This window comes from Leopardus geoffroyi, chromosome B1 (assembly GCF_018350155.1).
Source record: "Leopardus geoffroyi isolate Oge1 chromosome B1, O.geoffroyi_Oge1_pat1.0, whole genome shotgun sequence".
Lineage (NCBI taxonomy): Eukaryota > Metazoa > Chordata > Mammalia > Carnivora > Felidae > Leopardus > Leopardus geoffroyi.
The window spans coordinates 49,560,630-49,573,563 of record NC_059327.1 but is presented as its reverse complement, the minus strand read 5'-3'; the positions used below and the strand labels follow the sequence as shown (position 1 = coordinate 49,573,563).

At 43.7% G+C, this 12,934-nt stretch overlaps 1 protein-coding gene across 6 annotated transcripts in view; it reads left to right on the top strand.

Annotated features, from left to right (window-relative positions):
* FBXO16 (F-box protein 16) overlaps positions 1-12,650 on the top strand; it is a 66,013-nt gene extending 53,363 nt beyond the window's left edge. For 4 of the 6 annotated variants that reach the window (XM_045461558.1, XM_045461568.1, XM_045461582.1 and 1 more), the window contains one exon: positions 2,277-3,222. In XM_045461558.1, the coding sequence (XP_045317514.1) occupies positions 2,277-2,459 (183 nt within the window). In that variant the 3' untranslated portion in view covers positions 2,460-3,222. Of the gene's footprint in view, positions 1-1,749; positions 1,776-2,276; positions 3,223-11,787 lie in introns of those variants that run through there. The other 2 variants (XM_045461549.1, XM_045461574.1) reach the window with 2 other exon arrangements.
* Positions 12,651-12,934: the final 284 nt, after the last annotated feature.

Below are 12,934 nucleotides of genomic sequence, written 5' to 3'. Positions count from 1 at the left end.
CCAATGTTGGTATAAAACACATTGCCAGTTATTTTAACCAGATCATCAGATGCTGTGGATCAAGGTACAAGACTGTCAGATTTATACGCTTTATGTAGCTTCCTCATGTTTTCCCCTTAAATCTTATCTTTTCTCTTGCAATGATGGAAATTAAAGCCTTAAAATGAAGAGGGTCTACGAACTTGTTTTCAGGGACAGAAAGAAAGGGTGAATGTATGGAGACCATCTTTCTAGAGCCAATCTTAGAGGAAAGAGGAACCTAACAGTCTGGATAGGCAATGACAATTACCAAGGGTGGGGGGATGGTGGGTATGGGGAAGTGAATCCCTGGGACCTGCCTTGGCTAAAAAGGAGAGCTTGAGAGGAGCCTGCCTCAGCATGTGAACTTTCCCCCGGGGACTTAGGAGAAAGAAGATCCTCAAATGCAGTGATAAATAAGCTTTGCAGAGTAATAGGATTAAATTTGAAACTGTTATAGGTGAGGTGTGACTAGCCCATTCTTGTATCCCAGAGAACTAGTCCTTTTTTTTCATTCAACAAGTATTATTTTTATCTTCATTGTCACTAAAATAGCAGAAAGGAACACCTCTGTTCTCTTTATGTTGATCTTAGAACAACACTGAAAATGCTTATTCTTCATTGCTCTTAAAACAACACTGAAAGCTGCAAAAGAGGGAAGATTACCTACTCCCTTTTCTTCCCCTTTTTCTTCTCCAAGTCTAACAACTTACTACATTTAATTCCAGTTTTACCTACTTTTTTCCAGAAAAATTATCAACAAAAATATATGGATCTCCTATAGGCAGGCACCCATAGATTCACTGAAGTGTAAGATTCCAGCTTTGCTCTCAGGAAGTTTGCAGTCCCGTCAGGGCACAAATAATTACATCCAGGAATGAATACAAATGTCCAAGAACATATGTTTAATGCAAAGTCTGAGGTCTCAATAATAATGGCTTCAGGAATCCAGCTGAGGCAGAAATCCCTGAGGGTTAAGACACTCAAGCTTCTTGGAGAAGGTAGACCTTGAAGGATAGGCTAGATGTAGAGAAGGAATAGAGTGCATGAGGCTAGTTAGTGTAGGGTGTGAGGCAAGACCAGACAGTGTGGGGCATCTTTGTGGAATAATGAGGGACCTGATTCCTTGGAGAAGAGAACAGGAGACAGCAGTCATTGGCTAAATCAATTTCCTTTTTTGTTTATTTATTTTTGAGAGAGACAGAGACAGAGCATGAGTGGGGGAAGGGCAGAGAGAGAGAGAGCGAGACACAGAATCAAGAGCAGGCTCCAGGCTCCCAGCTGTCAGCACAGAACCCAACTGGGGGTTCGAGCCCACAAACTGTGAGATCATGACCTGAGCCAAAGTCAGACGCTCAACCAACCGAGCCACCCAGGCGCCTTGGCTGAAGCAATTTTTGATTTGTCAAAGTCTAAAGTAGGATTACTCCCAGATTAACAGAAACTCTGCTGCAAACATACCCAGCAGAGCATGAGAGGGATATAACAAACCATCTGACGGCTGGGCCATGCCAGCTGAATATGGAGTCTTGTGGGATCAGGATTTTATTCAGGGAAGGCTACAGTATCTGCATACCTGCCCCGTCTCCTTGTGTCTCTCTGCCAAGTAGGGGCCAACGCAAGAGGGAACTTACAAGACTCCATTGCTCCTGCTCCTGCAAGCTCAGCTCGTATTCTTTCTTTCTCTTGTTCTCCCCATCTTCCCCTCTTCCCTTTCTTGCTCACGGCCAGATGTCCAGGAGATATCCTTTCTCACTGTGAGTTTTGGTTGGAATGTCAACCAAATATGTTGCCTTTGCCTTTTTAGAACGAATGTGTGCATGCACAGATTAGTAGTGAGTGAAAATATGGGAACTCTACCTATGCTCACCTGGCCTGAGAGTCCCAAGTCTCCAAACCAGGCCCTAATACCTTTCTGGTCTGTGAACTTGGGCTGGCACGTAAACTGCCTGTTCTTTGGTTCCATTTATTTGTAAAACGGAGATGCTAATGCCTCCCTACCTACCTTGCAGAATTTTCTTGAGTTTCAAATGAAATTATGGTTGTGAAAGCACTTTAGAGACTAACAAACTTATTATTAGCTCAAGGTGAAGATTGCATGGGGGTTAAGGGTGGTCATATTGGGAAGTCTCATTAAATCCCATCCAGCCCTACAATTTGATAAAGCTGTTTTGTGTCATTAAAATAAGTTTAATTATATGGCTTCCTCTGTGATGTTTTGGTGGCTGTCACTTGAACGATGTGTTTTTCCTCCCTAGATATCCCTGAGTGCAGAACCCAGCCCCGCTCTACAAGTTCCTGCTCATCTCGCCTGGTCTCCTCATGGGTGGGCAGGGCTCCCAGCCACCGAAGCAGCAACGAAAATCCTCACACAGCATCTCCAGAGGCACGCTGGGCTTCAGGCAATACCCATCCAGGCTCCAGATACGGAGTCAGTTTAAACCTGTGAAACGATTTCGATAGAAATGACAAGGTGCTCTACACATTGGAGAGTTGGATATTACTTGGCTCATCTATTAGAAACTTTCTGCTTAGGTACCTTCTTGGGATAGCGAATTCTACAGTATTTCAGTGAAAGATATTCATGGCGTAAGTGCTGACATATTTACAAACTTAGATACAAATGTGATGATAGATACCATGCGGTTGATAAAGGGACACAGGTTAGCAGGGATGGCCTGCTTTTGAAGAGGCAAAAGGGAAAGGGCCTGTTGTTCTAGAACCCAGGAAGAGCTGTAGCCACAGGAGAGGGGCCATCCAACAGGATGTATTCTGTGTGGTGCAGGAACACAGCCACTTCAGAAACCAAGGCCTAGTGGGGAAGGGAGAAGACCCAACCCCTCTCACTCCCTGGCCCTTGACACTCTGACAGTGCTTGGCTTTGGTCAAACCTATCTGGAAGTCAGAGAACAAAGAAGCCTGGGGAGAAATGTGGCCAGGAGTGGGTCGGAGGGGTGTTTCCCAAGAAGGAATTACATTTCCCAAGAAGGAATTATAACTGATAGTCAAGCAACATAAGTGGGCTCGAAAGAGTAATTTGGAAAACAGAAAATCTTACTTAGCTGCAAAAGTATTAGTCATACATTCTAAACTAAACCACCTACTCATGTACCATTTCAAGGTCCCAGAAGTTACCATTCTAAGATACTAATTTACCTAAGTAAAGCAGAATGATAGAAAAATAAATGTTCGTCAATCATGCAATGCTGAACATGTTATGTTATTATATTGCATACCATAACATGTACTAATATACACATATTTGAATGTTTAAAACATTCAAATTCCATGGTCTGGAAGCATGGCCCAGGATACAATGGTTTGGATGCCCAAATGATTGGTGTAGGACAAAACATGACCAGCTTACATTTGATTAATTTGCACCACCCAAGGTGACACTAATACAGGACTTTGAGGCAGAGAAGAAGGAAAACACACCCAGGATGAGACCTTGTGTTCTTCCCATGGGCAAAGCAGCTGGCTATCAGTTAAGATTTCTTCTTCCTGAAGACTGAGCCCTCATGGTCGGCCCCCAGGAGTCAGGTGCAGCTGTGTGGCTGGGATGGCCTACAGCTTCTGCCCTGCTTTGCCCCACTGGCCCCCCTGGGTTATGTCAGGATCCAGTCACATTGTGGGCATATGTTTGAATGGACCAGTCTGGAGTATGTCCCCAGTATCTTCTGAAATAAACCAGAATCCTCTGGGGCAAGGACCTATCAAGAGAAAGAAGGGCTCATCTAGTACAAGTGGTTTTATCTTAAGCTGTATTTGAGTTACCTATTCCTATAAAACAAGCCACACCCAAACTTACAACAAGAGCCTGTTACTCCCCTCATAACTTTGCAGTTTGGGAGGGTTCTGGGGAAGAACTTGTCTCTGATCCACACAACACCCTCTGGGTATTCCCAACAGAGGGATGGAAGAGCCAATTCCAAGATGGTGTAGGGGCACGGTTGGGAAGTGCATGCTAGCCTTCCACTGGGCACTCAGCCAGGGCTGAGGGCAGGAGCCACTGTTGTTCTTCATTTGGGCTGGGATTACCTAGCATGGGGGTTGGGTTCTAAGGATGAGCATCCCAAGAGAGAGACAGGTGGACTCTGAATCACCTCTTTTGTCTTAGCCTTGGAAGTATCTTGGTGTCACTCCATTGTTCCCTGGAGACCACAGAGGTTTGTCCAGTTTCAAGCAGAGCGGGCATAGAGTGTGGAGAGTTGCAAGGTTCTGGAAGAACATGTGGGATGAGAAAGAGAATTGTGACCATTTTGGAATAGACAGTCTACCTCAGGGTAATGGTTCCCTGTGTGCCCCTTAATTATCATTGGTCACAGCACAGTTATATGAACTAGGTACACCCATGGAATTAGTCTGCTTGGGCAGCATAACAAAATACCACAGACTAAGTGGCTTATATAGCAGACATTTATTTTCTCAAAGTTCTGGAGGCTGGAAGTCCAAGATCAAGGTGGGCGTGGTTGGTGTCTGGTGAGACCTCTCTCCTTGGGTTGCCTTTTCTTTGTGTGCTCACATTGACTTTCCTTGGTACCTGTGGAGAGAAAGAGAGATTTCCCTGGTGTCTCTTCTAAGGACACAATCCTCTCAGATCAGGACCCCACTCTTATGGCCTAATTTAAAAAAAAAAAATTTTTTTTTAACGTTTATTTATTTTTGAGACAGAGAGAGAGACAGAGCATGAACGGGGGAGGAGCAGAGAGAGAGGGAGACACAGAATCCGAAGCAGGCTCTAGGCTCTGAGCCATCAGCCCAGAGCCCGACGCGGGGCTCGAACTCACGGACCGCGAGATCGCGAGATCGCGACCTGAGCTGAAGTTGGACGCCTAACCGACTGAGCCACCCAGGTGCCCCTCTTATGGCCTAATTTAACCCTAACACTTTTTTGTTGGCCTGATCTCCAAATACTGTTAGTCTAGGGGTTAAGACTACAACATACGAATTTGCATGGGGACACAAGCATTCGGTACATGACATCCCCCATAGTGATATGAATTAGATGACAATTGATAAAGATAAATTTATATTGATATTCATTAATTCAAGAGAACTTTATTGAACACCTACCTTGTGCCAGGCGCTCTGCTAGGCTCTGGGTATATAGGTAAGAGAAAAAAACCTTCCTACCTTTAGTGGGTTTATAACTGGGGGGGGGGGGGGGGGGGGAGGGGAAACAAAGCAGCCATTAAAAGAGAGTGGTAGCTACAAGTTGTGCAGGCTGCGACAGCTCTGGGAAGGGACAAATAAACCGCTCCTTGAGGAGCTGCACAAATGATGTCCAAACAGAAACGGAGGATGAGTAGTGTTGAGCAGTAAATGGGAGGTGGGTCAAACAAGGGGAGGCATTCGAGAGAAAGGAATGAGCCATGCAGAGACCCAAGGCAAAACTAGGGTGACCGCCATTCTGGTTTGCACAGCCCTGTAGTGCCTAGTCTTTGTACTGAAGTCCCACATCCAGGAACTCCTCAGTCACTGTGCCTTCCTGATCCTTGGCACTGTCAATAGTTCAGTACACTGGCACACAGAGGGGGTGCAGTGGCGGCAGGATTGGTGAGAGAGAAAGCTGAAAAAGGCGGGAGTCCAAACGGGAACCAAGACGTGCTAAGGAATGAAGACTTCATTTTGAAAGAAGTTGAGCAACCAATAAGTGATCTCCCATAGGAGAGTGACTGGCTCAGATTTGGATGGAGGAAGAGCTCTATCTTCTAGTTAATTAGGAAGAGAGACAATTCTGGGGGTTCCTGGGTGGCTCAGCTGGTTAAATGTCTGACTCTTGATTTGGGCTCAGGTCATGATCTCATGATTCATGGGATGGAGCCCTGTGTTGGGCTCTGTGCTGACAGCATGGAGCCTGCTTGGGATTCTCTCTTTCCCCCCTCTGCCCCTACCCTGCTTGCACATGAGTGCTTGTTTCTTTCTCTCTCTCAATATAAAACAAATACAACATTTTTTTAAAGGGACAATTCTGAAAGTCAGTGAGGAAGCCATTGTGGATTTCCAGGGACAAGACAAGATTGACTTAAAATAATGCAGGGGGATGGAGAGAACCCTAGGATTTAGAATATCTTGAGGACAAGTAACAGAACTTAGAAATGTAGATAAGGGGGTGAGAGACAAGGAGAATTCAAGGATGACTCCCAGATTTCTGGCTTGGGCAGCTGGAAATGGCTTGGAAATACCTTCCCCACACCACCCTACATGAGAATACCAACAAAGCAACTATTCTTCTGCTTCCCATACAGCTCTTGCTGACCTAAAAATTCTGTTATTGCGCCACTGACCCAGAAGTCTCAGCCATAGCCATTAGACTTACAGGAACAGAAGGAGGCTGGGGGCCAGAGGGGGAAGAAGATGGGCGTTTATTACATGCAGTACTTCCTAAATGATTTATGTACTCTAGTTTATTTAACTTTCACAAGAATCCTTGGAGGTAAGCAAGCTGTTACCCTCATTTCATAGCATCAGATTGGGGATAAGGTGATGTGCTGCAGGTGGCCACAGCTACAGACAGCAGAGCTGGGCTTTAAGCCCAGATGTGTTTGACCATAAAGAACTGTGGTTTTTTTTTTTGTTTTTTTTGTTTTGTTTTGTTTTGTTTTGTTTTGTTTTGTTTTGTTTTACATGATGCTGCTTCCCTAATGAACATTAGTTTCTACCTGATTGGATATTTTGTCACATCTACTGCCATGCCTAGCTCCATTTTCATTCAGCATTGAAGAAGGATGAAGACCAAGGGAAGGACTCTACCCACTCTAAGAGGCCAGCTGGAGGTTGCTTCTGGGAGCAAGGATTGCGAGAGAGCCTTTTAATCCTTTATAACTGGTCCCCATACTTGTTATATGTGCAAAAACCCTAAAGCCAGAGGACCTATGTAATTATTTTTGTGAGCATCGGGGCCAAGGGAAGCTATAAAACAGTGTCCCAGTCAACAGCCAGTTTAGGGAAGGAGGAAGTGTCAGGAGATGAAATTCAAGAGATAGGGAGCTAGGGGAAAGACACAAAAGGGAAGAAAGGAACACGGGATGAGTTCCCAGGGCCTCCCTCCAAAAGATAGGTGAGCTTGTCTAAACCTTGCAAAGAGCTCTGGAAACCTAACAGCTAGACCCCTGTGGCCCCTTCATGGAGGCTGCCCTCCCAGCTCAGGGACACCCTGCATCTGGAACCTTAAGAGAATCTCCAGTGCCAACCACAGCTCCTTCTTAGCCAGCTGGATTTACATTTTGATACAAATTTTGGCTTATCCCCTACGAAGTATTAATCTTTCTGTATCCACATAGCAATCTATCCATTTTGCTTCTAGTCATCTATTGTTATTTCTGCAATATTTTACTCTCCCCACCCCCCACCTGCCTTCTAAATTTTTTGTTAACGTTTATTTTATTTTTGAGAGAGAGACAGAACGCAAGCAGGGGAGGGGCAGAGAGAGAGAGAGGGAGACCCAGAATCCGAAGCAGGCTCCAGTCTCTAAGCTGTCAGCACAGAGCCTGACCACGGCTCAAACCCACAAACTGTGAGATCATGACCTGAGCCTAAGTCAAAAGCTTAACCAGCTGAGCCACCCAGGCGCGCCCCCACCTGCCTTCTAGATTGGGAATTCTTCAGAGGATCCCAGTTTCACTTGCTCTGTATTTCCACATTCTCTTTTATGCAATAGGCACATGATTGGAGTTTGACTGGTCATTGGAATGTCATCAGAAGGTCTGAAATGTTCATTTCTCAGCGGGCTTCCTTATCCACTGACACTGGCAGAGAACGGGCACAAGAGGGCGCTCCTTCCTCTCTTATCTCAGTCCAGGGAGCAGCACCTTTTCTGCCCATTTATGTCTCTTGAAAATTCACCATATGTTTTCACTCTTATGTGGATCCTGAGAAACTTAACAGAAATCCATGGGGGAGGGGAAGGAAAAAAAAAAAGAGGTTAGAGTGGGAGAGAGCCAAAGCAAAGAAGACTCTTAAAAACTGAGAACAAACTGAGGGTTGATGGGGGGTGTGAGGGAGGGGAGGGTGGGTGATGGGTATTGAAGAGGGCATTTTTTGGGATGAGCACTGGGTGTTGTATGGAAACCAATTTGACAATAAATTTCATAAAAAAAGAAAAGAAAAGAAAATTCAGACATGACTGACATGGGTGAAGACATATTTTTACTCCTATTGGGGAGAGGTTTAGGACAATTTTGAATATTTATACAGACACCCTTAGGGAAATATGTATTCAGCTCAGGTCTTTGATTTCATTTGAATCAAATACCCAAAAAGTCAGAACTTTGAGGAAGAAATATATATTTTAAAAAGTAACCTACCACTTTACACCCATTAGGATGGCTATTGTTGAAAACATCAATAACAAGTGTTGACAAAGAATGTGGAGAAACTGGAACCTTTGTGTATTTGTTGGCAGGGTTGTAAAGTGACAAGTGCTATGGAAAAATTAAACATGGAATTACCTTATGATTCAGCAATTTGGGTATAAACCAAAGCAATTGAGAACAGGGACTCAAAGAGATACTAGTATACCCATGTTCATAGCAGTGTAATTTATAATAGCCAGAAGGTGGACGCAGCACAAGGGGCCATTGACAGATGAATGGAGAAACTAAGTGTGATCTATACATACACTGGAATATTATTCAGCCTTAGAAAGGAAGGAAATTCTGACACAGGCTACAACATGGATGAACCTTGAGAACATTACGCTAAATGAGAGAAGCCAGCCTGGCTGGCTCAGTTGTTGGAGTGTGCAACTCAGGCTTGATCTCAGGCTTGTGGCTTTGAGCCTCATGTTGAGTGTGAAGATTACTTAAAAAAAAAAAAAAAAGAATCTTAAAAAAAAAAGAAGAGGGGTGCCTGGGTGGCTCAATAGGTTAAGCATCTGACTTTGGCTTGGGTCATGATCTCACGGTTTGTGAGTTTGAACCCCGTGTCGGGCTCTGTGCTGACAGCTCAGAGCCTGGAGCCTGCTTCGGATTCTGTGTCTCCCCCTCTCTCTGTCCCTCCCAAGCTCATTCTCTGTCTCTCAATAATAAATAAACGTTAAAAAAAAAAAAAAAAGAAGAAGCCAGTCACAAAGAAGAATTACTATATGATTCCACTTACATGAAGAACCTAGATCAGGCAAATTCAAAGAGATGGAAGTAGAATAAAGGTTTCCAGGGTCTGTGGAAGGGGGAAGAATGGGGAGTTAGTGTTTAGTTGGTACAGAGTTTCTGCTTTGGAAAATGGGTGGTGGTGCCAGTCACACAACAATGTGAATGTACTTAGTGCCACTGAATCATACACTTGAAAATGGTTAAGACTGAAAACAAATGGTTAAAATTGTAAATTTTATGTTATGGGTATTTTATCACAGTAAAAAGGAAGAAAGGGGAGAAACACCCAAAATGTACAGTTACCAGTACTAAAATAGAAGCAAGTACTGATGATGGAGAAGCAGCTTATTTAAAATTTTTTAAATGTTTATTTATTTTTGAGAGAGAGAGAGAGAGAGTGAGTGGAGGAGGGGCAGAGAGAGAGGCACAGAACCGGATGCAGGGCTTGAACCCAAGAACTATAAGATCATGACCTGAGCTGAAGTCAGATGCTCAACCGACTGAGCCATCCAGGCACCCCAGTGAAACAGATTATTTTATGTGGGGAGAGAGACTAGGAAAAATTATAATCAGGGATAACACTGATCTGGATCTTAAAGGATGTATGTCTTAAAGGTAGGTAAAGCAAGATAAGTTCTTAGGTTCTTCTTTATGCCCTAAATTATAGTTTTTATGCTACAGTAGTCTCTCTGACACTCTACATTCTCCCCAAGCTTATTTTTTTTCTTTATTTTGTGTATTTCCATAATTTAGGTTCTCTAGCTCCTGCCCTGATTTTATCACAATCCAGATTTTTAAAAAAAGTATTTGCTAGATTACAATGCCCTTTCTCCTACACGATCAACACATTTGAACCTTTAAACAATCTCATGAGACAAACATGGAAGATACTCCTTTCATCAATATACGGGTGAGGATTACAAGATTCACAGATGTTAATGGACCCGGCCAGGGTGTTCCAGTTAATATAGAGCCAAGGCAGGAACCAGATCTGTACTTCCTTTTCCTGGCGTTGGTTCTAAATACCATGTGGCCTCCCCTATCCTCTGCATCCACCCCGGGGTCAACTATTGCCAGCGGCCTCACTCTGACCTTGGGTTTTCTTCCTGTGGCTTTTCAGTTTAGGAGGGTTCATTCTCTCCTCTCACTGCATTTCTACCCTTCCTCCTTACATCTCATACCCTCATTACTCTTAAAATCCCAGTTGAGAAATAGCCCAAATTCTTCCTACTTATCCTGAGATTTCTATAGTAGAAATAAATCACCTTGTTAAGCCCTACTTTTGGCAGGATCAAAAAACATATTTATGAGACAGTATTTAAGAGATGTATCTTTTATACCCGTGTTCATAGGAGCATTATTTGTAATAGCCAAAGGTGGAAGTAACCCAGGTGTTCATTGATGGATGAATGGATAAACAAATGTGGTCTATCCATACAACAGGATATTATTCAGCCTTAAAAACAAAGGAACTTCTGACACATGGTACAATGTGGGCAAACCTTGAGGACCTAATGCTAAGTGAAATAAGCCAGACAAAAAAGGACAAATACTGTGTGATTCCACTCGCATGAGGTACCTAGAATAGGCAAATTCATAGAGACAGAAAGTAGAATGGGGGTTGTCAGAGGCACCAAGTGTTTAATGGGTACAGAATTTCAGTTTGGGAAGATGGAAAAGTTCTGGAGATGGATGGTACTGATGGCTACACAGCAATGTGAACCTACCGAATTCTACTAAATCTTACACTTAAAGATGGAAGAATAAACAAAGAGAAAGAAAGAGAGAGAGAGATGTGTCTAAGAGCCCCATTTCAGATACAGCCTCATCTCTTAAGGCGGTGGAGACTCTCAGAGTTGTGCGTTGCTATGTCTATAAGGGAGAGGACAGGTTTCTGACAAAATGGCACCCGCGGAAACTAATGTCTCTACCCACCTAGGCTCCTGGTTCCATCCTCTGCGCTGCCTAGGACCATTCCTTCTCAGTTAAACCTTTTTCAGATGTCTTACATTCTTCACCTCACATTTACAACCTGCTTCCAAAATGTCATGATTTGACCCAGACTTGTTCCTCTCCTTCATTTTCACTAAACACTCTCCTGCAGGTGACATGCATCTCTTTCTTCTGTTCTTCAAGATCTACTCCCCTTAAATCAGGAAATCTGGTCTCAGCCTCACCCTCATGGCAATTGCATTCTCATGGTGTCTTAATCTGTTGGGTGGCTCAAACAAAATATAGCCACATAGATTGGGTGGCTTATAAACAACAGAAATTTATTCCTCACAGTTCTAGAGACTGGGAAGTCCAAGATCGAATTGCTGACATGTTTAGTGTCTGCTTCTTGGTTTATAGACCACAGCATTCTCCCTGTGTCCTCACATAGTAGAAGGAGTAAGGGAACTCTCTGGGGTCTCTTTTATAAGGGCACTAATCCCATTAGTGGGGGCTCCACCCTCATGACCTAATCACCTCCCAAAGGCCCCCACCTCCTAAAATCATCATCTTGGGGGTAAGGATTTCAGCGTGAATTTTGGAGTGACACAAACGTTCATACCATAGCATGTAGGTTCCCAGGATACTTCTAATTGCCAAATCAAATGGTCATTTCTCCCATCTTCATCCTACTGGATCTCTCTGTAGCATTTGATCTAGATGAGTATTCTTTTCTTTTTAGAAAGAAAAGTCCCCAGCGTGGTGACTGCTGCCTCCTCATGAGTGCACCTTTACACACAAATGGGATCTAAGGTAATCTAGAGAGGCTTCTGCAAGAGCAGATGAGTTGTCTGTCAGGGTGGCCTGTTCCTGCCTGAGAAGAAGTGCATGTAATTCCTGCACCTGGCATATTTGTCAAACTGTCTTACTCATTCATGCTCAAAGATCAAAGAATTGATGTACACTCTAGGAAAGGTCCAATTGTAACCCAGTGTGATAGAAATAATCTTTTTTTTTAAAGCAGGCTCCATGCCTAAGGTGGGGCTCGAACTTATGACCCCGAGATCCGTAGTCACATGCTTTACTGACTGAGCCTGCCAGGTTCCCAGAAATAGGCTTATTTTAATAAATATCACCAATAGTTTCAGCATTCTCATGATTGGTGATCTCAACCCCAATACACATGAAGGAGATGACTCTCCTATTAGTAATTAGTAATAGTACTAGTAGGTCTCTGTGGTGATGATTCTGGGGGAATGCATAAATATCAGGGTGGGTAATGTGATATCCAACTCAAGATATTTATCCTTTGTTAATATTGTTGAAACACTGAATAGCTGATTCATCATGAGCCCCCATCCACCTGGTAATCAGTGTATTTAGCAAAGATACCATCGTTTGTACTCAATAACAAAGCTGTTTCTTTTCCAGACCCCTTAAAAGATGCTAAAGGTAAGATAGGATCCCTGCAATCCAGGAAACTAACAATGTGACAGGAAGGTGTGCCTGATAGACAAGAAAGTACTGGAGAACCTCTGCATTTTAAAGATGTTAAGCATAGTTGTAGTTCAAAGTCAGTGTGGGCAGGAGTGATCGAAAAGCAGTTGTGAAGGTGACCCAAGCTCTGGAGGAAGGGTGGGCCTTGTATAGGCAGAAAGGAGGAGGCAACTGTAGGAACCAGAAGAGTAGGAAAGGGTTTGCTACTGGGAGAGGAGTCAAAGCTTGACCTGTGTCCCGTGAGGGCAGAGCAGGAAGGGCAGGTGGAGAAGGCAGGGCCAAGGGCAGGCAACACCTGAACAAGATGTAGTGAGGAGCATTGTGGGCTGTTGAAGAGAGAAATAATCTGATGAAACTACTTCCAGAAGATTAGTGAGAAACAGGATAGATTT